Source organism: Solanum verrucosum, unplaced genomic scaffold, assembly GCF_900185275.1.
Source record: "Solanum verrucosum unplaced genomic scaffold, falcon-dt-bn FXZP01000261.1, whole genome shotgun sequence".
In the NCBI taxonomy this organism is placed as follows: Eukaryota; Viridiplantae; Streptophyta; class Magnoliopsida; order Solanales; family Solanaceae; genus Solanum; species Solanum verrucosum.
The window spans coordinates 7830204-7854753 of record NW_026019969.1 but is presented as its reverse complement, the minus strand read 5'-3'; the positions used below and the strand labels follow the sequence as shown (position 1 = coordinate 7854753).

The following is a 24550-nucleotide window of genomic DNA, read 5'->3' as shown; positions in this document are numbered from 1 at the left end:
TTATTTTGGGGGGGGGGGGTGATTTGAGGGTAGGGACAAAATAAATTGATTTTTTCAACAAAAAAATAATTGTAATTTGAAGTTGGAAGAGAGTTTTGAAAAATGTTTTCCTTAAGTTTAGAAGGGAAGTCATTTTCCTTAAATTTGAGGAAAATGAGTTGATTTGGAAAACATTTTCCAAAATATTTAGCCCAACCAAACATGAGAAAATTGGAAAATGTTTTCCTTCATACCAAACACACCCTAAATCTTGAAATTTACCTACTTGTTATGTCGCACTAGTTTCCTCCAGATCAGTTCATTGGACATAAATCCTAATATTATGTCCAGAGTCCAGACAGTCCTACAACAAGCTAACTTAAGACCATTCTTGATAGTACCATAGCTAAGTGTCATGTCCCGCCACGTTGTCAAGTGCCGCACGGAGCTTTAGTGAGACTCTAAGTCCGTGACATAAGGCTATTCAATCTTACATCAAATTGGCCTTTGATTACCTAAGTTAGAATAGCTAAAGCACTGATCAACAGGACAGATCACTAAGCCATTAGCCATATTAAGACAACTTAAATACTTAAAGGGTCATTTGGTAGTAGGTTAGAATTATACACATATTAGCAGCACAAGGATTAGTTACGAGAGAAACTATGTATTATTTTATGTACATACTAGTTATGTACGGTTTAGTTATTCCAATTTGTATCTTGCATAAAATAATAGTACATAAATTTCCTCATAACTTATACATGTATTAATTAAACAAATTTCTGAATTACAAACCAAACACCTTACTAATTTTATACATGAAAAAACACTCATCCTAATCAGCTACCAAACGTGGTATTACTTAATTTAATACCTGCATAACTCATCTCCAAACCAACTACTAAACAACCTCTTAATGACCTTTTAATCCCTACTTTGCATTTGTAATTTAGACCTCAATTACATTATTAGTCTTAACTAGAAGTGAATCCCTTAAACTAATCAACATTTATAAAATGTAGCTGTTTTATCAAATTTAGACTGATTAGCGCCTTGACCAATCTCTGTCCATACACTGAAACTTTCCAAACTAAACTCTGTCATATACATAAAAAAAAAGGGACTAAAATCTTTGTCTTGTTCTGAATATAAAGCTGCTAAAATTCCACATCTTCCAAACAAATCATTGGCATTCCAATAAATATTTTGAAATTTTACAGATTAATCATTGCACATGACAATGATATTCCATTCATCTCATCTGCTAATCACACTACCAAAAGAAACAAATAAAAACTCTGTAAGAGAATATGAGTGGCTATGCAGACCATTGAGCTGTTATGTTAGTTTAAAACTTGAAATCCATTGTGCTACCCATGTGTCTAAATGAATAGAAGAGCATCTTTTCTTATTTATAAATATATGCAGCTTACTTGGTAGTTAGTAAGTATACCTTACTCTGTTCTAAAAAGCTCTGTTCTTTTATGTTAATTTCTATATCTTTGAAGTTATATAAAGATCAAGATTCTCCATGTGCTAACAAACGGCGCGCATTCTTTCTCTTTTTTGTATTATAAATACTCTGCTCATAGACTAAGAACTTATTTTGAAGATGGGGTTTCAAGGAAGATATGAGAGACTTGTTGAAGAGAGGGTAATTGTAATAAGGCCAAGAAGGTGTTGGCTTATCAAGAAAATGAATGGAAGATTTAGAGGTTTCAAGTTATCAAAGTCTAGAAAGTTGAATTGGAAGTCATTTTCTTCTTTTGTAATATTGCCAAGGAGGGTTGCTAGGATTTATGGGGAGATAGTGAAAAGGATGAAGAATATGGAAGATGTGTGTCCTGCTTTTGTATTGTCTTGTCAATGGGGACTCCCTGTCCTATCTCATTCCCCTGTAAAATCCCCAAAGAATTTCTTTTGATAGGGACATGAACCCTACTTTTAATCACAAGAGTTTTAATGAAGACTTCATTTGGAAAATTATATGTTTTATATATACTATCATCATATTATACTTTACCTAACATGTCTTATTTTCAAGATTATAAACTTCACAAGAATCTATTTGGATGTTAAGATTGAGGAATTGAATGATTTAATGTGGTGTTGTGCACTTGCATGACAAGAAAAGGAGTGTGAAGTTTATCTAAAATGTACATTCTCCATAGTCCCGGAAATTATACTAGCCTCTATTTTGTTCTTGAGTATATGATGATAGTTGTTGACGTCTCATCAGTCGAGTTCTCTGAACTGAGAGAGCATGATAACTAGTGGATTATGGAAGTTGTCTCAGGCTTAACCATCAACTGCTGAATCAATGAAGAGATGAAGGTTCGTTAGTAAATCAAGAGCTGTCGAATGAATTTTATACTTCAATGTCCTGTTCTACATGAGATTGTTTTTTTTCCTATGAGTTGGAACTTAGAATAATCCAATTGGATTTTTCAAAAACTAAGTTTATTGGGCTTTTACATGAATTATTTGAGATGACTTGAGTGACAAAGTGATTGTGAGGCCATTTTCTAGTGTTCCAAATTTCTTTGGCAAAGTTAAATTAGAACAAATGATTTTGAAAGGGATCATAAATGACACTTTTCACTTGGCCCATGTTATCTTCATGCTCCCTCCATTTTTCATTATTTAAATTTCCCACCTTCCTTTGCAGATATGGAAAGGGGAACATAATAGCATAACAGTATGGACAATGGACCTCTATAATTATTATGCCACTTATTTCTTTGTTGCAGATATGCCCAGTTTTGAGTGTTGTTGGACATTTTTGTGATTGCTGCATATGCTTTCAATTGATTAAATATTGGAATGAAAATGGAATTGATACCAATCATATTCTGTTAATTATTTTAGAATTTGTGTAGTTGATTGATTACCATGAGATTTAACGAATAAATTGTTCTAAGTACCTCGATAATACAACTTAATTGTCATTACATGATTTCATGTATTTGAAAATCAATTATCTCTATGCTTTTGGAGAACATTTGATTGATGAAGTTGAAAAAGGGTATTCCAATAGTCCATTTGACGTTATAAAATGTAGATTACATAGGCAGCCAAGGAAGAAAAAGATCAGAATAGTGTGAATCGAATCCACATCTATTCTCAGCAGTACCAGTAATCTAAAATTTGAAAACATCATTTGCGATAACAGTACTAGTATTTACAATACTCTTTTCTGTGTTTGCTCACACCAATTTCTGCAGGAACTATTGAAGAAAAAGGCTTACCGTAATATATTTGTACATGATTTCGTTAAAGTATGCATCCACTTAGAAAGAAATGCGAATTCAGGATCTAAAGTCAGTGAATTCAGAATTACAGTTTATGCATACATTTTAATTTGTTTGCATATGCATACATAACTCGATTAAAAAGCACCAGGTCCAATTGAATTTGAGAGAATCCGACCTAGATCCATGTTTGAGCTTGAATATTAATTGATCATCAAAACATAGCAATACTAATCTTAATTAATATCTAGGAAGACCATTTAACGCACCTTTGGTAGCCAAACCAGTCATGAACAGAACATAACATTCTTTAAGACTAAATTTATGCGAAAAAATACGACCCTTCTTGACTTTGAGCTGAATCTTCTTCACTAATTGTTTGCTCATAGTATTCGTCTTCGTCAACTTGACATTTTCTTCAGAGATTTCTGGCTCTTCTTTAATCGTTTCGAGTTTCATCTTCAGTATTTCTTCAATATCAAGTATTGGTTGAGTCTTGAAGTTCTTTGATGATCTGCTTGTACATGATGGCACCACCCACCACATTTTTCTTGATCCTTTTCTCATCAATTATTTTCTAAACTCAACTTAACTTTGATGATGAATTTTAAGTGATTTTCTCTTTATATGATGATGATAAAGGAACTACACCAGAAGGTGGTCAAGTTTTTTTATTAGTTGAAAAAGTAGCCAAGAGGGCAAAAACAGGGGACCAGTTCAAATTTCAATAACTAATGTTTACTGGCTTGGTTATCTTTACAACTAGATGTGATCATAACAGTGGTTTCTTTAAACACATTCTCTACAAAAATATTACTCGTTTTTCTTTAGTGACAATGTTTAATTATACTATATAATCATCAGACAAAGAGTCCCATCGCCATGGTTCGGACAAACCTCTCTTCATTAGCTAGCTTTTGAGAGTGAAATTATTAGATCCAAAATTCATTTCTTTTATCAAAGCATAACTTGTCCTAATTCTTGTTTTCCGATTGTGGAATTGCTTATCCAGCATATATCCGGTCCTAGACGTGAGGGGGTGAGTTTGGGCAAATTCCCCCTAATGAGTCAGTCTTTTGTGGGTTAAGTTGATCCCGAGATCTCTAGTTAACCTAAAAAATATATACTCCATTTGTCCTATTTTATGTACTACTCCTTTCTTTTTAGTCTATTAAAAAAAGAATATTACTTTATTATAATTAGAAACAATATAAATTTGAAATTCTCCTTTATCCTTTAATGAAATGATTTACTCACCACACAAAAATTTAAGGATTATTTTAGACCATAAGTTTTAAAAGTCTTCATTTTTCTCTTAAACGTCGTGTCAAGTCAAACAGTGACACATAAAATGAAACGAAGGGAGTTATAAATAACTTGATATATTAATATTTTTAATTTTCTTTATATTGTTGGTGTATTTAAGTTAAATTATTTTGTGTGTATTCTCTATCAACACAAATGTGTCTTTTATTAAACTCAGACAAAATCACGTTGCATTACTTATGTCTCAACGTATGATTGTTACTTTTCCTTCTTCCTTTTTAACTCTTTTTCCTTTTATAAAATTTATTTATTTTAATATCTTATCTGCAATCCAAAATGGAAGTATACGTCAAAGTTAGAAAACTAATGTCTATTTGAAGATGTCAAGAGAAAATACACGTAAACAAATTAGTTTTCTCTAACATATATAGATATTACTAAACTTATTTTATAACTGTAGTACATTAATTACAAACTTATATGTCAAAATACGAGTGTTAGGTATTGAAGCCACCAAACCTGAATAAAAAATATAATTTTTCGTGTGTTATATTTTAATTTTTAAAATTATTACCAGCTTAAACTTCTTCCAATATTATTAAGACTTGGTAATTCGTTGAATCTATCCAACAATATTTGTAAAGTATTTATATTTTGAACTGTACCGATTTGAGTATTGAGAAAGACACTTTCTAAAATGAGCGTTAGAGTGGCTAATTAGTTTTTTTTTTGTTTTGATAACCAAGTCCACCATTAAATTGTCAACGGCAAGTTCTGCAAAAAATTTTTATTACAATGATCTCTTTAATTGGGGGAATTTGTACAAATGACAATATCTTAAAAGATTATTGAATTTTGAGAAATTATCTTGAAAAGTCATTAAACTTTGTTTTGTATCAAAAAAATCACTCAACTTAAAGCTTTTATCCTCAAAAATCACTCAATCACATTTATCATTAAATTAAATTTAACATAATAAAATAAAATAAAATAAAACTTATGCCATTATAATCATGGACCCATAAATAAAATTATAATCTATTTATTACCCGTCGATCCACCCAAAAAATAGTTGCATCTAAAGATTAATATTGTATTATAAAAGCTATTTCAATCCATGTGTTTGCAATTCTTAGTAGAAAACTCTACACAAACAAGGTGATAATAACATTATGAACTATCGATTTGCTCAATAGGTTAAAGCATAAACATGCAGAACATTATTCTAGGAAATTACAAAAAGATCGACCTTGAATTGCAACTGCAATTTCCAATCGACTGCATTCTTTAACATCATTATTTGCTAATAATTACGTTAATATTGCAGAAATAATTTAGTAGAAAGTACTAATTAATCTAAGTAACTTAATAGATTTTATAATTTTATTCAGTTGTGGGGTTCATAGTTACATGACATTAAAAAATATTTATTTTTTGCTATATCAAATTTGTTTTAAGATAAATGAGTTAGTGATTTTTGAAGATAAAAACTTTAAGTTGAGTGATTTTATTGATACAAAACAAAGTTCAATGACTTTATTAGATAATTTCTTATAGTTTAGTGACCTTTTAAGATATTAACTCACATTTTTTAGGTCTGTAACAATTCTCACTATATTATTAATAAGAATTAGAACACTATTACAACTATATATTTGTAATAACAATACTCAAATTATCGAATTATAATGGAAATATTGAAATTACATGTAACTAAAGGATAGAGACATGAACGGGATGAGAAACTCAGACTATAGAATGAAAATGAGAAGAATTTACTCAACAATTTGCATAAGACTATTTTCCCTGAAATGTGCTGTTTATTAACTTGGACCCACAGATAACCCCTTACTATGGTATTGGGCTGCTTTGCTATAACTGATCTTGGCCCAGTCATAACAAGACCTCTATTTAAATATGGGTAAATTTCATACGAAATAAAAATTATGAAACCACTTTTATAGCATGAATTTACCATATTTTAAATTATGAGGAATGGATTCAAAGAGTGACATCAAAAAGAAGAAATTACATCCAATAACCTTTAAAAAAATTGGTGATATTACTCATGAGGAGAGCTTTAAGATCCAAAATCAAAAGTTTTATCCATGGAGTAAAACTTGTTAAACTAAAGGTATGCCTGAGAGTTGAAGATCACCTAATTTTAAAGTCATTTTTATAAGAGTAAATTTTAGGTTTAGCAAACATAAAAATCATATTTGTATGTTATAGCTATAGTTTGCATAATTGCGCTCCATAGCAAACATAGCATCAGATTTGTATAAATCGATGGCAGGAGCATCAGATTTGTATAAATCGCTGACATGCCTCTCGTTTGTATAAAAGCGCAACGATTGTATATGCATATCGATTAGATAATTGTATATATGTAACTACTATGTATATGTATCAATGATTGTGTATATATATCCGCATAAAATTTGAATTTGTATACAATTGAATCGAAATAAAATATTTGTATATCAAATCTTTCCCTCTCTCTCGCTTTATACAACACAAATTATACATTGTAATTTGTGTTTGTATAAAGCGAGAAAGAGAGAAAGGCAAAAGAGAACTAGTAGGAGAAGATCTGTATTTGTATAATTATAAGTGTATATGACGAAAATATATGTATTTGTATATACAATTTTCTCTCGTTTTATACAAACACAAACACAATTTATACATTTGTGTTTGTATAAAGTGAGAGAGGCGAGCGAGATCTGGGAGAGTGGTGAGCGAGATTCTTTGGGGAGAGAGGCGAATGACAAGTGTTTGCTACGGATTACAATTAAATGAAACGATAGTTATAACATTTAATTCGAAATAATAATTTGCTATTTTATACCATTTTCCCTTTTTATAAATCATCCCATCAAAAAAATGCCAAGCAATGCAAATCAATCAATCCCTTTTTTCAAAGATTATAGTAACCTTTAAGCCCTACAACCAAAACCCAAACAAAAACTAGAGTTAAAGCCCAAGTCGCCAATCCCATTTTGTCATGATTTTGTTGGTATATGACCCAGCAATCATTAGCTAACTTGGCAAGGGTCCACCACTTTCGAACCCATACCTACCAAACCAGTTTTGCTCTATAATTAATTATTAGGACGTCAGCACTTTTGTATTAAAACTATAATAATATTTTAAATAAAAGAAATCAAAATTTTGTATGGGAAATTCAACAATTATTTTCAACTAACTAATAATTACAAGCATAGCCGACCCTAATTTTCTTTATATCAATGTCCTAAAATATTTGAAGTTGCGCCTAAAAATTGGCCAACTTAATTAGGTGGGGGTGATGGATAAGTGTAAGAGCAACTGAGCAAGTAATTTCCGTGTGTTCCGTCGATTAGGGAAAAAAGGAAAAAAGGGACCGAAGTGGCATTGAACAATTTTTTTGTAAGCAAAAAAATAATAATTGTAAATTAAAATATGTAATAAGAACACTTGATCATGTGTTAAAGTGTTTAATTAAAACAAATCTTAGGCAAGTGTCCACATAATTTGTTAGCAAATTTAAGAGTTTAACAATGCATTGGTATTATTGACTAATGAGTAATTTATGAACAAGAAACTTTAATGATACTAATACAGTATATATATAATGATTTAACATCAGTTAAGTGAAATTATCAGCTTTAATGATACCAATTATATGATTTAATATCAGTTAAACGAAAATTATCAGCCTTAATGAATGAGAGATATGAACTGTAATTTTTTTTTTGAAAGAATGAATATTTATTGAATTACTTTGGATTGAATTATGAACATGTTATTATTTTAAGTTTGATGACCTAGGTAGTGTTCCAAATTTTTTTATCCTGAATGATTTGGCCGAAAGCTGCATTTCTTTAACACAAGGGCTCATTTAGAAATATCCGGTCATTAATTTTTGTTTTAACTAATAAAAATCTTTCCATATGAAAAATAGAAATGATCAATCTTAATTCTCTATACTTGTATTTTTAAAAGAAAAATGGTATAACATAACTATCAATAAAGTTAGTTCCTTATAATTCTACTCATGACTATACACTTGTCTATATTATCATTCACCGTACACTAATTTATATATTAATATTTTTTTACCAAATAATTATCTTGTACGATAAGTTTTCAAAGTAAATATTCTGAATCAATTAATCGTACTCGAAATAAATTATTTAGATGTGTGTTTAATATTAAGGAAAACATTTCCCTTCGTATTAAACACACCCCTTATTCTTATTCATTTTTCTAAAAAAAGTGAATATCTCATTTTATTTTGTGAGTGTTAAAACTCTGAATTATTTTTTTATTTAATTTACGCTCAAGTATCAAAATGATTTTATGAAAAAAGTGATATTTATATAACTCTATTTCTAGTGAACCATATAGATTTAATTTAATTTCCAAAATCCCTAAAAAGGAAAAAAAAAAAAAAAACTTAATGTATCTCTAGGAGTATTGTCCAGTGTACATAAACAATTATTTCCCATAAGAAAAGTAGAAAACGTAAACTAATTCTAAATGTGTAAGCAACACGTGGCACTACAGCGTATAGCTAGAGAAATCTATTATGATTAAACTTCTTCGCAAATTATTAAACTTCTTCCATGAGCCTATCAAGTGGACAGAAGTCTCGACCAAACAATAAAATTATTTTCGTATGATTTATAAATTTATGAATTTAAATTGTAAAAGGAATTATATATATTTTGTGAAGTAGACGCCAATCAAGTATCAAGAAATAATCTCCGTCAATAAAAATTGTTAAATACCTACCATGAAAATATAAGGAAAAATACTTAACACGTAATGAATGTGATCCAGCTGTCAATTAGTTAAAGGGTTACCCGTGAGCAAACCCGACAAATTTGGCGTCAGTAACCATATCCTGCAACTCCCTTTTCTCTCTCTCTTCTGTTTTTTGTTTCTGTCAATTCAAATTCTCTCAACACTTTTTCTTCTCTTTCAATTATACACACTCTTCGTCATCCACTATCTGCAGAACTGCACTTACAGATACTTTCGTCATATCCCACAGGTCCCCCAACATTCATGATTGTGGTCCTATTCTTTCTTTGATTTAACTTCTACATTTTTATGTCTGTTTCCACCAACAATCAACCCAGTACTGTTGATGGCGGTGGGGGAAGCGGCGGCGAAGATGATGCCGTTGGTGGTAGTCGGTGTAAGGAGACGGATGATTCAGAAGAAGAGGAAGGTGATAACAGTAAGGATTTTAGAAAGAATAAGGGGAAAAGGGTAACTTGTTTTCGGTTTAGAAAGGTTAAAAGTACGTTGTTGAGGAGGAAACGAAAAGGGGTTTCTGGAAATTCGGAGAGAAGAAGGGAAGGAAGTGGCGGAGGAGGAGGAGGGTGTTACTTGTGCTTGAGGAGACCGCTGACTTCAGATTCAGGCGGTGAGTCACAAACGAGTGATCCTAATAGCCCCAATTTTACTTATGAGATGTTAAGAGTTTTGATTGAGAAGAATGATTTTTATTCTAATGAATGCAATCCCCATTTGGATGTAGAATCTAAGCCCTGCTCTAATCAAGATGATAAAGATAAATGAAATGTGATTAAAATAAAAGGAGAATTTTTGGATGATAATGCAATTTGATTCCTTGTGTTGCATTCTGGGTGAGTATAGAACTCAGAGGCTTCGAAATGCCAACAATTTGTGCAATCGAGTGAGAATTATTAGTCATGGCCTAGTAGTTCTTGGTTTGTTTTGAGTCATTTAGCAGTCAAAACACTGTATTTGAACTCCGAGGCTCGAGGGGGTGAAATAATTCTGTAGTTTTAGTTTGTGTTTATTGTGTCTGGTGTATGATTCTCAATTTGGAGAGTTGAAAATCATTTCTATCAGATTGAGAGCATAACTATTAGAAATTCGGAATAGCAATCCGAAGGAAAGTTACATTTCTGGGTAATTTTTTTGACTTTGAGAAAGTGGGACGGGTTGGATTTATATTTGAAAAAGATTGAGGTGAAGCCAGAGAAACTGTCCATCCAATTGCTCTGTGGTGGATGACAACTTGAGTACGAGGTATAGAACTTGATTGAACGAAACTATTCTTTATGCAAATGAATCAGATTTTGCAGTGATCACCTCTTGTAGCAACCATAATCTTGTAATGTTCTACTTCAATTGTGTTCAGCATTTAGTTTTTAGAGCCATAATTTGTAAAGAAGTACCGGCCACAGTTCACATTGTATATGAAGGTGGAAATAGTGCATATCTATGAATCATGTAATTGCTTTTGATGTAAAGCTTTACTTTGAGAAATTTTGCCAGTTTTCTGTCATGTTATATCTTCTTTTGGTTTCTTGAAAAGATGTCAATGATTGAACTTTTTTTGAACTTGATAAAACACCATGGTGGATCATGGTAAAGCCAAACAGAAGAGCAATATGCCTTATGGCGAAACAGATGGACCATAAAAGCCCCATGTTATCAAAGTTCATTGTGTTATAGCTATAACTTAATATGATAGCAAGCGTATCTAAGGTTCATAAATATTGGTGATAAACATGGACTTTACTATGACTTATATATAAGACAGAATTCTGAATAAACTCTTGTTGGGACCTTGGAGTGAAAAGAGCTATTTTTCTTTCACACTTCACGGGACCATTGTTTCCTCAAAAAAAGATTTAGAATTTGCATTTTCTCTATGTCTTGCATGCTAAGGATGGTGATGTTGTAGAAGAATCTGTCAGAACACTTTGTACATTCCTTCCTCTCTGTATTTTGGTATCAGCGTATAAATTTGAAGTGTGGTTGGTCACTGAACTGGCCTTTGCTTCACAACCTTATTTGAAACACCATGCTTTGTATGTTTAAAGCAACAACTTTATTGTGCTTGGTATAATTAAGAACTTTAGGCAATCCGATGTTCAGTGTCATAAAATTGATGGATAACATAAGTGATGGTGACTTCAACTTTGGCCGAAGGCATTGCTAGGAGAGGATACCAGAAATAAGTATGCGTAGAAGGTAAGCGTAGCTTTGACTGGAAGGATAATCTTTGCTTTATTGTGTGTATGAGGTACAACCCGATTTTTTGCAGGTGGATACTTTGCTGGAAGGAAATTGCTAGCAACGTATAACATAGACATTTAAGTCAAAGTTCTTTATTTCTGTCTCCATGGATCTATATAATCTTCCCTCCAATTTAATCTATGCATATGTAAAAGTTCTTTTAAATAAGTTCTTTCGCATTAAATATTCTGGTATTGAAATTGCCATGTTATCTTATCACTTCTCTATTTTGTCACTGGTTGTTCTGAAATACCTTCAGTCTAGTTTCAACTTGTCATTTGACAGTACCTATGGCGAGCCCTGTTTATGTTCCCTTGGGAATCAACTGTCACAGGCATCTCGATTAACTCAACTTTTCTTTTTATACTAATTCATAATAGAGGATTGTGCATTTCAGTTATCCATCTTCTAAAGATGTTTCTCCAGAATCATAGTAAGCGTCTGTTAGCATCAAGTTAAAGGGTGGCTACTTATGAGCCATGCCGAAATTTTCCTTTACCAATGTTCAGGTCTTTCTTTTTTGCTTCTAAGGTTCTTACTTCATTAAGTGCAGAAATTTCAGGATCCTTTTGATGAAGCTGTTGTGACCCTTGTAATGTTATTTAAGGAACAATTTTATTTTTTTCGTCTTCAGAGAAACTGCTGATCATTCCTTAGGACCCTTTGTAATGAAGCCATTGTGACAGATGGTTGTCGAGTCATTAAAGAGATGACCCAATCGAAGGTATTTGAAGTTTGAGAAAAGACATCCTTCGCAAGATGCTGAATCATTACATCTTTTTCAAGAGAAGTATGCTTTCAGTCTCTCTCTTCTTCCCCATGTGTTAGTCAGCAGAAAGAATAAGATGCTCTAACATATTGATTGTGCAAAGCATAAAGTAATTTCAAATAGCACTTTGTTAAGAAAGATCCTTAGATGTCAAAATCAGGTTGGCTGAGATGCAGTTGCAGGATATCTGTTCATTTTGTTTCTTCTAAATTTTCAATCAATAAATTTCTGTCCCTGCAGTGTTGATTTACTTCATTACATGACTGATTTGTGGTACTTCCTGAAATTGAATGCTCACTGAAATTATTGAAGAAGACTGCATTGAAAAGGAAAAGTAAATTTCTCAAAAAAGGAATACAATGAAATGAAAGCAGAGAGATAACCTCTCTATCTCCATGAGGTTGAACTCTGTTCTCTCCAAACAACCCTCCATTTGCTTGTCACATGATTTATAATGACGTTTCTTTAAATTAGCTTGAAGCACAAGAAGAATCCATTAGAACCAGTATGCTGCTTGTTAAAATTCTTGGAGAGTAAGATGCAGGAAAATAAAATAGAACGGTTGTGTTCTCTAACATGTTTTGCTAGCTTATATGCAACATGCAGTGTTCCAAGTCGGTGTAGATTTCTAGTCATTTTCTCATTGCAAAAGCAGCTCATCAAGTATAGATGGGATAGGATATTCTTTTGATTAGTTATCCCACTGGATTAACTAATATTTCAATTCATATATGGAATTGTTTGATTCCACTTTCTGCATGGGGAATTGGGGACTGGGGGTACTCAAATGTGGATAAAATAATTATATGATTAGTTAATATCTCAAATTAAGCTAGTGTTTGGCCCTAAGTTCTCAAATATTCTTGGCAAATCATATTTGGGTGAAGTTTTTGGTGAAGTTTCATCATATGTTTGACCCCAAAATTTCTCAAAAATATTTGACTATTTCAAAAATTATGATTTATACCCATAAATTTATATTATCATTTTATAATGAATATGTTCCGTTAAAAATAACCTTGTAGTATAATTGATTACAATCAATAATAACAAAATAACAATATAGACAAGACAATACATTAATCGCATACTTAAACTTGTCACTGATTCAGTTATAGTTAGAACTTATTAAACACAAATTGTTCCTTTTTCTCAATTTTATCACTCAAAGTAGAACTCAAACTTTTTTGGAGGCGGTAGTAAAAAATATTAGTTGAAATTAATAAATAATGAATATTTTTATAAAATATAAAAGTTTGAGGTATTTTTTTTTAAAAAAAAATTCTCAAATATTTGAACTTGGCCCAAATACTAGTTTTTTTCTAGTATTCGAGAACTTGGGATACTTGGCAAATATATTGGTCAAGTTATATAATTAAACACCACTTTGCAAGTTTTTCCAAGTATTTTTGCGGCCAAACGGATCCTAAACATGAATAAAGTTAGAGTGAATCTCAAATTTTAACCTGGGATTATCCTTATTTGATGTATCAAACCCATGTAGTGACTAGTGCTGAGTAATCCTGAGATTAATAATACAAATATTAGTTATGTTGAAATTATTTCTTATTTTATGGTTGGTTTGAAGTGTTAAAATAATATGAATTACATAATTTCTAAAAGAAATTTGTTTACGAAAATACCTAGTTTTGTACCATTTCAAAAGGCAATTGTCTTTAACCATAAAAAACGTATTTTTCTTTCAAAAGTGTACTAAAAAAAATATATTTGGTGACAAGTAATTTGTGTTTAGCCAATAAATATTAAAAGCATTATTTTGAGATTTTTTTTAAAAATATTTAACCAAACTTAATAAAAGTGCTTCATGTGTTTTTTCAAAAATACATTAGCTTCTGCTATCGTCCAAAATACTTACTTACCTATTTTTCGAAAGCTTAATCGAAGAACGTAATGTAATACATACGTTATTTTCTCCCATACCTATTAGGAAACGACTCTAATCGCTTAGCAAAACTTGGCAAGCAAAAATAGGGAAAACCGGTCAAAAAGAAAGTAAAATTAGTAGAAGAAATGAAAATTGGTTATTCTATCCATAAAGTAAAAACCCTGCGTTGTAGTGACTACGCAGAAACCTTCTTCGTTTGCCTTTGTATTCTCTTTATTTACCAGTGGCGGCCGCTGGTTTAGTCTCCTCTCTCTCTATCCCTTAACGTAGTATTAATTCCTCATTCCTCTCTTAGCTGTGGAGATATTTTGTAGCGGCGGCGAGCGATGGAGCTGAAACTATCCTTCCCTGCGGATTCTCCGCCTTTAGCTGTCATTGCGGCGGCGAAGATCGCCGGAGTTCCAATCTCTACTGATCCAACTCTTACTCCTGGTTCTACTCCTATTATACATCTAGATAATGGGTAATGTATCAATTTCTCCGCTATTTGCCCAGCTTTTCGCCTATTGATTTGTTTTCTTTTTCCTGTACGATTTTGCTTGCGTTTGTAGTTTTCTCGTTATTTGTTTGTTATTTTTTAAAAAGACTTAGGGATCGTTTAGTTGGGTTGGTTGGGCAACAAGTTATTCAGAAATTAATTATCCTAGCATTAGTTATGTCAATATTGCTTATCCACCCTCAATCTGAGATAAAAATAACACTACAATCTTGGGTAACTAATCTCGGAATAAGTTATCCTGCTATTCGCGGGATTAGTTGTCCTTCATCCATCGTACCAAATGAGCCCTTAAGGGCGTCTGGAAGATATCTAGTTACCATTACTTGATGAGACATAGACTAAGGTAAGTTTTACATAATAAACGTATTATTGTCTTTATTGATGGAGATACGGTGAGTTAACCTAGGGATAGATTTAAATGGTGTTTGTCTGAACATATTATGAATATAAAGCAGCAGCTTTGCTAGATAAGCTATAGAGAATTGTTTCCTGCCTTTTCGAGAATGGTGATTGTATGTAAACAGTGAAATTTTAGAACATTGCTATGGTTGGGTCATGCTTTGACCTGTCGTTGGGTCCGGGATTGGTTAGAAATGAAAATGTGAAAGTTATTGTTGTGCTGAGGGTATATCGGTGGCTTGCTTTTCTTCGAACCTATTGTCCGGAGTAAAATAACCATTAACCCTATTTTTAGGATGAAATTATATCAGACTGATTGAAAACTTATGAGGGTCTGCTCAGTTTGCTGGTGCATGTGGCATCCTCCGCTAATACATATCGGGTTGAAAAACCGCAAAAGAATTCATTTCTGTTAATTGTTTAATTAGATGAATCTCAATAGTCAATAGTGATATAGCCCCTTGATGTTATTTCTCTATGCATATCATGGTGTTTAGAATAACCAATTGACCATATTTTTCATTGCTCTTGGGTATGTCAATCTCTGTTTTCATGTAGTGTGCACTCTTTTATCAAAAACACGTGTCACTATTTAGCTATGTTAGAAATGTTTGTAGTAATATCAAATGTAAAACATGATGTTAAACTGTTTCTTAAGTGTATCTATCTTCCCTTCTTCCAACTTCCCTTCAGTATCTTAACTCAACCTAATTTTCAGACTGAAGCTGCGGGGAAATTTTGTGCTTCTGAGGCACATTAGTCGGGTTGCTAACATACCCGATCTGTACCAGCGGGACGCCATTGAGTCTAGCCAGGTGGTCTTTTAAATTCTGCATCTCAAAGCATTGACTTAGATCTATTTTCTGTTTTCAAATGTGCAAATGAGAACCTTGAAAAATATTCCAATGAGCTCTTTGTCATTTTTAAAATTAATATTTGATTTTTACTCTTCTCTCCTTTTTTTTCTTCCTCCATCGTTATTGCAGATAGACGAATGGCTAGAGTATGCTCCTATATTTGCTTCTGGCTCTCAATTTGAGGAAGCATGTGGATACGTGGATGGATATCTTCTGCAGCACACATTTCTTGTTGGACATAGCCTCTCAATTGCGGATATTGCAGTTTGGTCTGGCCTTGCAGGTAGCAGATTCAAATATTAAAAAATGTTTAGTGCCTTTATGTCGAACTTATCTAGTATTTTTTAAGAAGTACTATCATTTTATTTGTGAGGTTGCTATTAGGAATTGCAATTAGATTAGCTTCCTGAGTAGGCTAGATTTTCCCGGGCTGGCAGAGTACTGCATGAATTAAACACAGACTGAATATCAAACTCAATGGGTGTTTGAAATGAACACTGGTCTGCGTTTATTCTTTAAAAGTAGAAGGAACTATGTACAGCTTTGAATTGTTGAATCTACATGGTTTGATTTTGCATTTCGGCCTTTTTATAGCCAAATAGAATCTATGGAAGAAGAATTTGTAGATGAGTATCAGCACTGGGGTAGTGAGGTTTTTGATTGCTTATGGAAAAGAAAGTGAATAATCGTTTGGGCAGAAAAAAAGAATGTGTAGCTAGTAGTGGGTTTGAAAAGGATAGCTGGAGAAATCTTTGATTGTATCCTAGCCTAGGGGAAGTAAAGTCACATATTGCTTTAGAGAAGGCAGCGTGGTGGTTCCATTATCCGCGGAGTTTTGAACCATGTGGCCATTGATCCCTCATGTAGTTGGTTATTAAAGAAGTTAGATATTAGCTTATTAATTGTCGGAGCATAAATGATTTCTTCCGAACTATAGCTAAAATATTTCCCCTTTATTTGGATGTATTCATATATGACTTTTTCGTTCTTGTTCGAGTCATGTTCAAAAACATCTCAACTGTTTGATTCTCTGTCAAATTCTATTTCGAAGGACTGAATGGGTTAATTTTAAATTTTGAGGCAAGTTCTGTTATGGAAAAGGTTTACTAAATAGCTCAATGTAGCACAGTTTAGGAGCCTGTAATGCCTTTGGCCTTTTTATTTTTCATTAGTTCCTTCTCACATGATATATGATGTCTCCCCTTAGTTACACTATAACCTATGGGGCAATGTGTCCTTGTTCATACTAATAACCAGACTTTTATCAAACACTCTCTTTTGACAATTGATTTTTTATCAGACACTCCTATCGGCCTATCCTTTTCTTCCAAGGCACATATCTCGTAGGAACAAAAATTATTTGGATTCTAAGTGAAGGGTTGTCGCTGACTCGCTTCTCATTGGTGAAGTGAAGCAATTTCAAAGATGTTGAGGCACAAAGTTATTGCTTATTTGCATGTCTTTTTAAAAATAAATAAATAAATAAATAAATAAATAATATTTGCATGTCTTTATTGACAAATAAAGAGAAAAAGGAGGATTATAGGGCGTTTTTCTATTTAATACTAGGATTCCTCTCCTAGTTCACTTTTGTGTTCTAATTGGTTTACTCTCTAGTTTGCAACAAATCTTCTTTTACTACTGTTTCCCATTTCCTTGTCTGCTAGATGTCAGAGTTTATTCTTCAATTCTTTTTCTTTTTTATTGTTAGGATATAAGAGTGGCTCTTATAATTAAGTTTAATTATTAACAATGTAGACCTAGAGCAGTGGAGTTTGGAGTACATCTGTATATAAGGTTTCAGTACATGGGTTGTATTGTTGATTTGTTGTAATATAATACGAAGTTACCAAGTTCAAAAAAATTAAAGTTTAATCATTAAAGAAGTTCAAAGCAACTGATTATAAAATTGAAGTTATTGATTAATTTTTCTTATTGTTGATTAAGTGAAACCTAAATTCTTTTTTGTGGTTGAAGATATTTTCCAACTCATTGAAGTTATTTAAATTGCATTTAATTTGAGCAATTGGTATCTTTACTGACAGTATGTTGCATATTGAAATTAACGATTTCAATTGTAAAACGATGTTGTAAGTGCTAAATTCCAATATGCGAGTTGATTCTTATGTTTTGTAAATTATGGACTTCATTTTTCACTTTCTCCCTTAAAGCCCCAGGTGGCTTGTTGCTTTTTGCCTTTTCGCTGTTAAAATGTTGGTAGAGCTCTCATTCTATTTGAGCTGGAAATGTCAGTTAACATTTGGAGCTAGTACCATGCTTGGTGATTTTCAAATACATTTAGGGAAAAGGTTTCTTGCAATGAAGTAAGAGTGTAAGATGCCTGAAAAAAACAGTGTGGTGAGTTTTTAAAAAAGGCACTAAGATGATGAACACTTGGACTCTTAACCTTAATGCTTTGAAACGTACTTTTGCTTTGTGTTTGGAAAAAAAGTTCTCTTTGTTTTTTGCTCCACTTTTTGGGACACCACAAGACCAGATCATAAATTTAGACCCCTGTGAGTAACACATGAATTTCTTGTAAGTGGTCTCATCAATGATGATAGATTGAAAAGGTTGTGTTTTCTCTTTGATTCATAAGGTTGCATTTTTGACGACACCTAGATCTATCTTTTGCCTGTAAACAGACTCTTAGTTGGACCAAATCTGATGTGAATATATGTTTATTTTATAATTAAATAAGTCCCTACTCTACTTTATTATTTGTGCTTAAAACTTTCTTGTGTAATAGGTACTGGGAAGAGATGGGAAAGCCTACGATCATCTAAGAAGTACCAAAATCTGGCAAGGTGGTTCAACTCAATATTAGCTGAATTTGGTGTTCTAAATGAAGTCACAACAACATATGTGGGAAAGAAAGGCTCGGTAAAACCAACTGCATCCAAAGTGAAAGAGCAACAAGGCTCAAATGCTAATCTGGCCAAAGTAAATGGTGATGCCGCTGACAAGGAAAAAGAAAGTAGGAAACCGACATCTGAGGTAGATCTTCCTGAGGCAGAAGTTGGAAAAGTGCGGTTGAGGTTTGCACCAGAACCCAGTGGTTATCTCCATATTGGTCACTCAAAAGCAGCATTACTGAACCAGTATTTTGCTGAAAGATACCAAGGGGAAGTTATTATTCGTTTTGATGACACAAATCCTGATAAGGAAAGCAATGAATTTGTGGATAATCTACTGAAAGATATTGAAACTCTTGGAATTAAGTATAGGACTGTGACATATACATCTGATTACTTTCCACAATTAATGGAGATGGCAGAGAAATTGATTCGTGAGGGTAAAGCCTATGTGGATGATACCCCAAGGGAGCAAATGCAAAAAGAAAGAATGGATGGAATAGAATCTAGGTGTAGGAACAATAGTGTGGAGGAGAATTTGAAATTATGGAAGGAGATGATTGCTGGTTCAGAGAGGGGAACAATGTGTTGTGTTAGAGGGAAATTGGATATGCAGGATCCTAACAAGTCAGTTAGGGACCCAGTATATTACCGTTGCAATCAGACTCCTCACCATAGGATTGGTGCTAAATATAAAGTATACCCTACTTATGACTTTGCATGCCCATTTGTAGATGCTTTTGAGGGTATTACACATGCACTTCGATCTAGTGAATATCATGATAGGAATGATCAGTATTATTGGATTCAAACTGATATGGGTTTCAGAAAAGTTCATATTTATGAATTTAGTCGGCTGAATTTGGTCTATACACTTCTTAGCAAGCGTAAGTTGCTGTGGTTTGTACAAAATGGACTGGTCGAAGGGTGGGATGATCCTCGTTTTCCGACCGTACAAGGGATTGTGCGCAGAGGGCTGAAGATTGAGGCGCTGATACAGTTCATTCTTGAACAAGTAAGATACTAAGGATGTTGCTTTATTGTTAATTTGAATACAATTAACATCATCAACACAAATACATGTTTTTAAAATCATTCAGAAAATTATTGTGCATCTGGGAAGGCATCCTTTTGGAACAACCGCTAAATTCATAATCTAATTAAGCAAAATCACCTCTGTATTTTCTGTGATAAGCCTGAAAGGAGAGATTGTTTGTTGTTGTAGTTTTTCATCCTCCCTTTTTTCTTGTTTGGGTGAAGGGGGAGAAACATCATTTCATTTATTGCTTACTGGACTTACATTTGTAGTCTGAAGCATTGTAAAGCAAGTCCATGACTAATCTGAGATTCTGTATTAGGAAGCATTCTTTTATATCTTTGATATTGTATTTTGAAGCCTAAGAATGTTTCTTCACAAAATTTATAGGGAGCATCAAAGAATCTCAATCTAATGGAGTGGGACAAGCTATGGGCCACTAATAAGAAGATCATTGATCCTGTATGTCCTAGGCATACCGCTGTTATTGAAGAAAGACGAGTCTTGTTGACTTTGAGTAATGGACCAGATGATCCTTTTGTACGTATTGTACCCAAGCATAAAAAATATGCAGGTGCTGGGGAAAAAGCAACAACTTACACCAAGAGAATCTGGATAGACTATGATGATGCTGTATCAATCTCTGTCAACGAGGAAGTAACATTGATGGACTGGGGCAATGCAATAGTGAAAGAGATACAGAAGGACCAAGAGGGTAATGTTACTCATCTGTCTGGGATTCTGCATCTTGAAGGGTCTGTTAAAACAACAAAGTTAAAGCTGACTTGGCTGCCAGAGAGTGATGAACTTGTTAAACTCTCTGTGGTTGATTTTGACTATTTAATTACAAAAAAGAAGGTATGGCTCCTTTCACTTCAATATGTTCTATATTTAGGTGGGGTTTCAAAGTCCAGCCTATCCTTTTATTAAACTTATCTCTAGTCCTTTTCTCCTCCACATCCCCTATTAAATTTTGAGTTCTAATTTAATCAAATTCTTAGAACCTGCGACTGTTTTATGGTTATGTGAAGTTAGGAAACTGCAAATATTATATTTCCCATGTAATAGTAATAAGAGGCTATTGTCTTTTTTGTTTTTGGATGGGTAAGAAGGGCGCTATTATTTCTTGAGTAATAATATTACAACAGCAACAACAACATCATACCATGGGGAGGCCAGGATCTACACGGACCTTACCTGGGGACCTCTGTGGGGTTAGAGAGGCTGTTTTGGATAGACCCTCAACTCAAAAGTCTTAAATAATAAGATTGATACAAATAAATCGAAGTGTACCTTTCTATGTTTGGATAGAGTTTTGAGATGTATTGGGAAGTAGGGATGATTTTAGTTTTTTTCGCAAATGACTTCGAACTTGGAAATGATAAGTATGCTACTCGTGTATAGCTCTGTGTAGACTAGTGTTCAGTGTTCACATACTGTTACTGCAAATCATGAAATTTTAGCTTATCCTTTTTAGTAAACTAACTCTAGTCTTTCTTTCCTCCACATGGTTAGTTGAACTCTTGAAACTTTTGAGTGTCTTATGATATACAATATTGTTTTAACTCTGTCAAGCATAGGGAAAAGACATAAGTTGCACCTTAAGATTGTCCAGAAAAGTCATTTACACACTTGTACTTTATGGGCGAGCCTATTCCCCTCCTATTCTTATTTTTAATGGAATTAATCACTCCGTGAAAATATAAAACCAGTTGCATGTCGGGAGGTGTATTACACACGTGCCACATCGTATATATTGCCACACTAATTTTTTTTTTATGCGACTATTTTCTTTCATATATATATATTTTTGCCAAATAGATTTTAGGGTGTTATTAGTTCCATTAAAAATAAGAATAGGGAGGTAATAGGTCGCCCGTAAAGGATGAGTGTGTAAAGTGACTTCTATACAACTTTAAGGTGCAACTTATGACTCTTCCCTTTAGGATTTTTTTTTAAAAATGATATGATTCCCCATATAATGGTAAGAACTTTTGATTTAGTAATAAGATTGACTAGAGATGAGTGCATTTTATGTGGTTTGGATGGAGCTTGTGGGAAATATTGGTGATGAATTATTTGGGTTGTCTACGTGAGAAATATTAGAACTTGTGAATGCTGAGTTAATATTACTGTTGAGGTATGTCAAACATTTAAACAATGGTAGAGATTGGGTTGTCTATATGAAAATATTAGAACTTAATAAATGCTGAGTATGTTATTACTGTTGATGTATGTCAAGCATTTAAGAGTGGTGAAACGATATTTTTTGCATACATTGGTAAAGAGTGCCCTTCTCAATTTAAGCAGTGGTGAAACAATATTTTCTGCATACATTGATCAAGAGTGGCCCTTCTCCATACTAAGACTGATTTAGAGTTATGAACTTTATTAGTAGATGCTTTTGTACAAATTTTGGGAAGTAGATGATAGGGAGGGATGGTATGGAAAACAAAAAGTAATAAAAGCACAGAGTACTATGAATCTGTTTATAATCCATTACAGCGTAATGAAACGGATTAGTACCCATTGGGCCTTTCTCATTGACAATGTACATTTGAAGTAATAGAATGCCTTTCAATTTTTATAATGTTCTGATTTGGAATTGTATTTGTTGTCCACCTGAACTTGGCAGCTCACAGAATATCTGTGAAGATGTTTACTGCAACAAAGATTTTGCTAATAGTGGGTTGATCACATACTGAATTGCTAATTTTTGGTCTTGCAGCTCGAGGAAGATGAGAACTTCGTTGATGTTGTTAATCCTTGCACAAGGAAGGAGACTCCAGCACTTGGTGATTCTAACATGAGAAATCTGCAACGTGGAGACGTGTTGCAGCTGGAGAGGAAGGGCTACTTCAGATGTGATGTTCCCTTCTTAAGACCTCAAAAACCCATTGTTCTTTTTGCCATCCCTGATGGTAAACAGCAACCCGTGTTGCGGTTTGCAGTCCCAGATGGCAAAACAAAATGAAGACATATCAGTTGACTAATCACGTCATTTGCCGTATTCATGCTTGAAGAAGAATCACAGGGTGTGATCTGATCGTCTCCTTTTTGAAACCAAATTTACCTAAGTTAGGGCCAAATGTGCAAAGACCATTCGTTTTTTCAAGATCATTAGGTGTAATTTCCTATTTGGAGTCTTATTCTACTATTCGACTGTAATATTTTCTTAAAACACTTTAAAACAAACTCAAATGTTTTAAAAAAAATGTAGTGACATATCCGGTGATATTTCAGGAGTTCGGAGAGGGTATGCAAATCTTACGAGGTTGTTTTCGGAAGGTACCTTGCTCAAATGCAGCAAATCTGCAATATTTGTTTCAAAAGATAATTCAAGCTCATAAATTTGTTTTTAAGGGCTATTTCACTTATTGTTTTTTCTCTTATTAATTTTATAATGGAAAGTATGATATAAAATCAACTAGGAGCAACTCAAGTCTGCGAGTTATGGATAAAACATTAAACTTGTACCAAGTTTGGTCGTGTGAGTTTAACCTTACAAAGATTCTTTATATACTACTCCCCATGAGCGAAGGAAAGTATGAAACCTACTTATAACAAAATTCTGTATTTCTTCCCGTTCTAAATACTACTACTAATTGTTTTATTTGACCATTTTAAAATAATAAGAAGTATTCACCTTTACTGTCCATTTAATTAAGTGAGACGTATAACAGAGTAGTACAAAAATATTACTTAAAAAACAAATAATATGGACCAAACAGAGTTGGGAGTACTTATTATAATTAAAGCATGCTATTTAATTATCAAGAACTCAGCAACCTGTTGGTCCATAAGATATATAACAGCATTATGTATAGTATCTTTCCGTATGAAATGCTACTTTACTTTTTCCTTAAAGAATTAGAAAGACCATGCTCATTTGTTGCATCGCGGTTGGCAAATGCTTTACTATATTGCGTTTTTCTTTCAAGTTTAGTCTTACAATGGTCAATGGTCATACAAATAGATTATTTTTTATGATTTTTCATCCTGTGTCCGCACTAAAGTACTGACCAATTAAATTCGCTAATACAATCTCATCATTGCAACACAACCATTGTTGATATACAAAAGATCAGTTATCATGAATGGATAGTTGTATTACTTTTGGAGTCTCTAAATCAAATAATTTACTGTATATATCTTTGGCCTGAAATCTGTAGAAATTACATATTTGCTTAATTCTTATAATCAGTTTGAGTCGTTAAATTACTCAATAAGCAAACCTTGTTCACTCACTCGAAAGACAGACATATATAATAATAGATCTGGTAGGTCAACCAAACCTTTATAAAAAAAGATCACCTAACCCTCTTTTATTTTGATCTCCTTCTGCTGTCTAAACTTTACAAACTTAACTACTACATACGTATCCTTTTAAATGTTTTTTTTCTCGAAGGACAAATGTTTCGTTCTATCTCCACAATATGACGTAAACTAGATTTTGCGCAAATATTAGTCAATTATCACAATTTGATTCGTAAGCCACTTTGCACAATATGACATTATAGTGGCACCTAAGTGTTATTCTCTTCGTCTCAAAATAAGTGTCACTTAAGAAATTCAAGATAAAAGATAGCAATTGTTTCCAATTATACCATTATTAAAGAATTACTTCTTCTTAATAGTGTTCAATTCTCAAGAAACATCTACTAAATAAGAATAATGAGGTCT

At 32.9% G+C, this 24550-nt stretch overlaps 2 protein-coding genes across 2 annotated transcripts; both read left to right on the top strand.

The window, feature by feature from the left end:
• Positions 1-9584: 9584 nt before the first annotated feature.
• Positions 9585-10774, top strand: LOC125815528 (uncharacterized). Its single transcript, XM_049495019.1, has one exon. The coding sequence runs from the start codon at positions 9600-9602 to the stop codon at positions 10071-10073; it is 474 nt and encodes a 157-aa protein (XP_049350976.1). The 5' UTR covers positions 9585-9599; the 3' UTR covers positions 10074-10774.
• A 3555-nt stretch (positions 10775-14329) lies between these two features.
• On the top strand, positions 14330-23051 carry LOC125815485 (glutamate--tRNA ligase, cytoplasmic). The gene is made up of 6 exons (XM_049494963.1): positions 14330-14684; positions 15838-15934; positions 16106-16259; positions 18726-19846; positions 20258-20725; positions 22596-23051. Exons 1-6 carry the CDS (start codon positions 14548-14550, stop codon positions 22839-22841), a joined length of 2223 nt encoding a protein of 740 aa, XP_049350920.1. The 5' UTR covers positions 14330-14547; the 3' UTR covers positions 22842-23051.
• The last annotated feature ends 1499 nt before the right edge of the window (positions 23052-24550 follow it).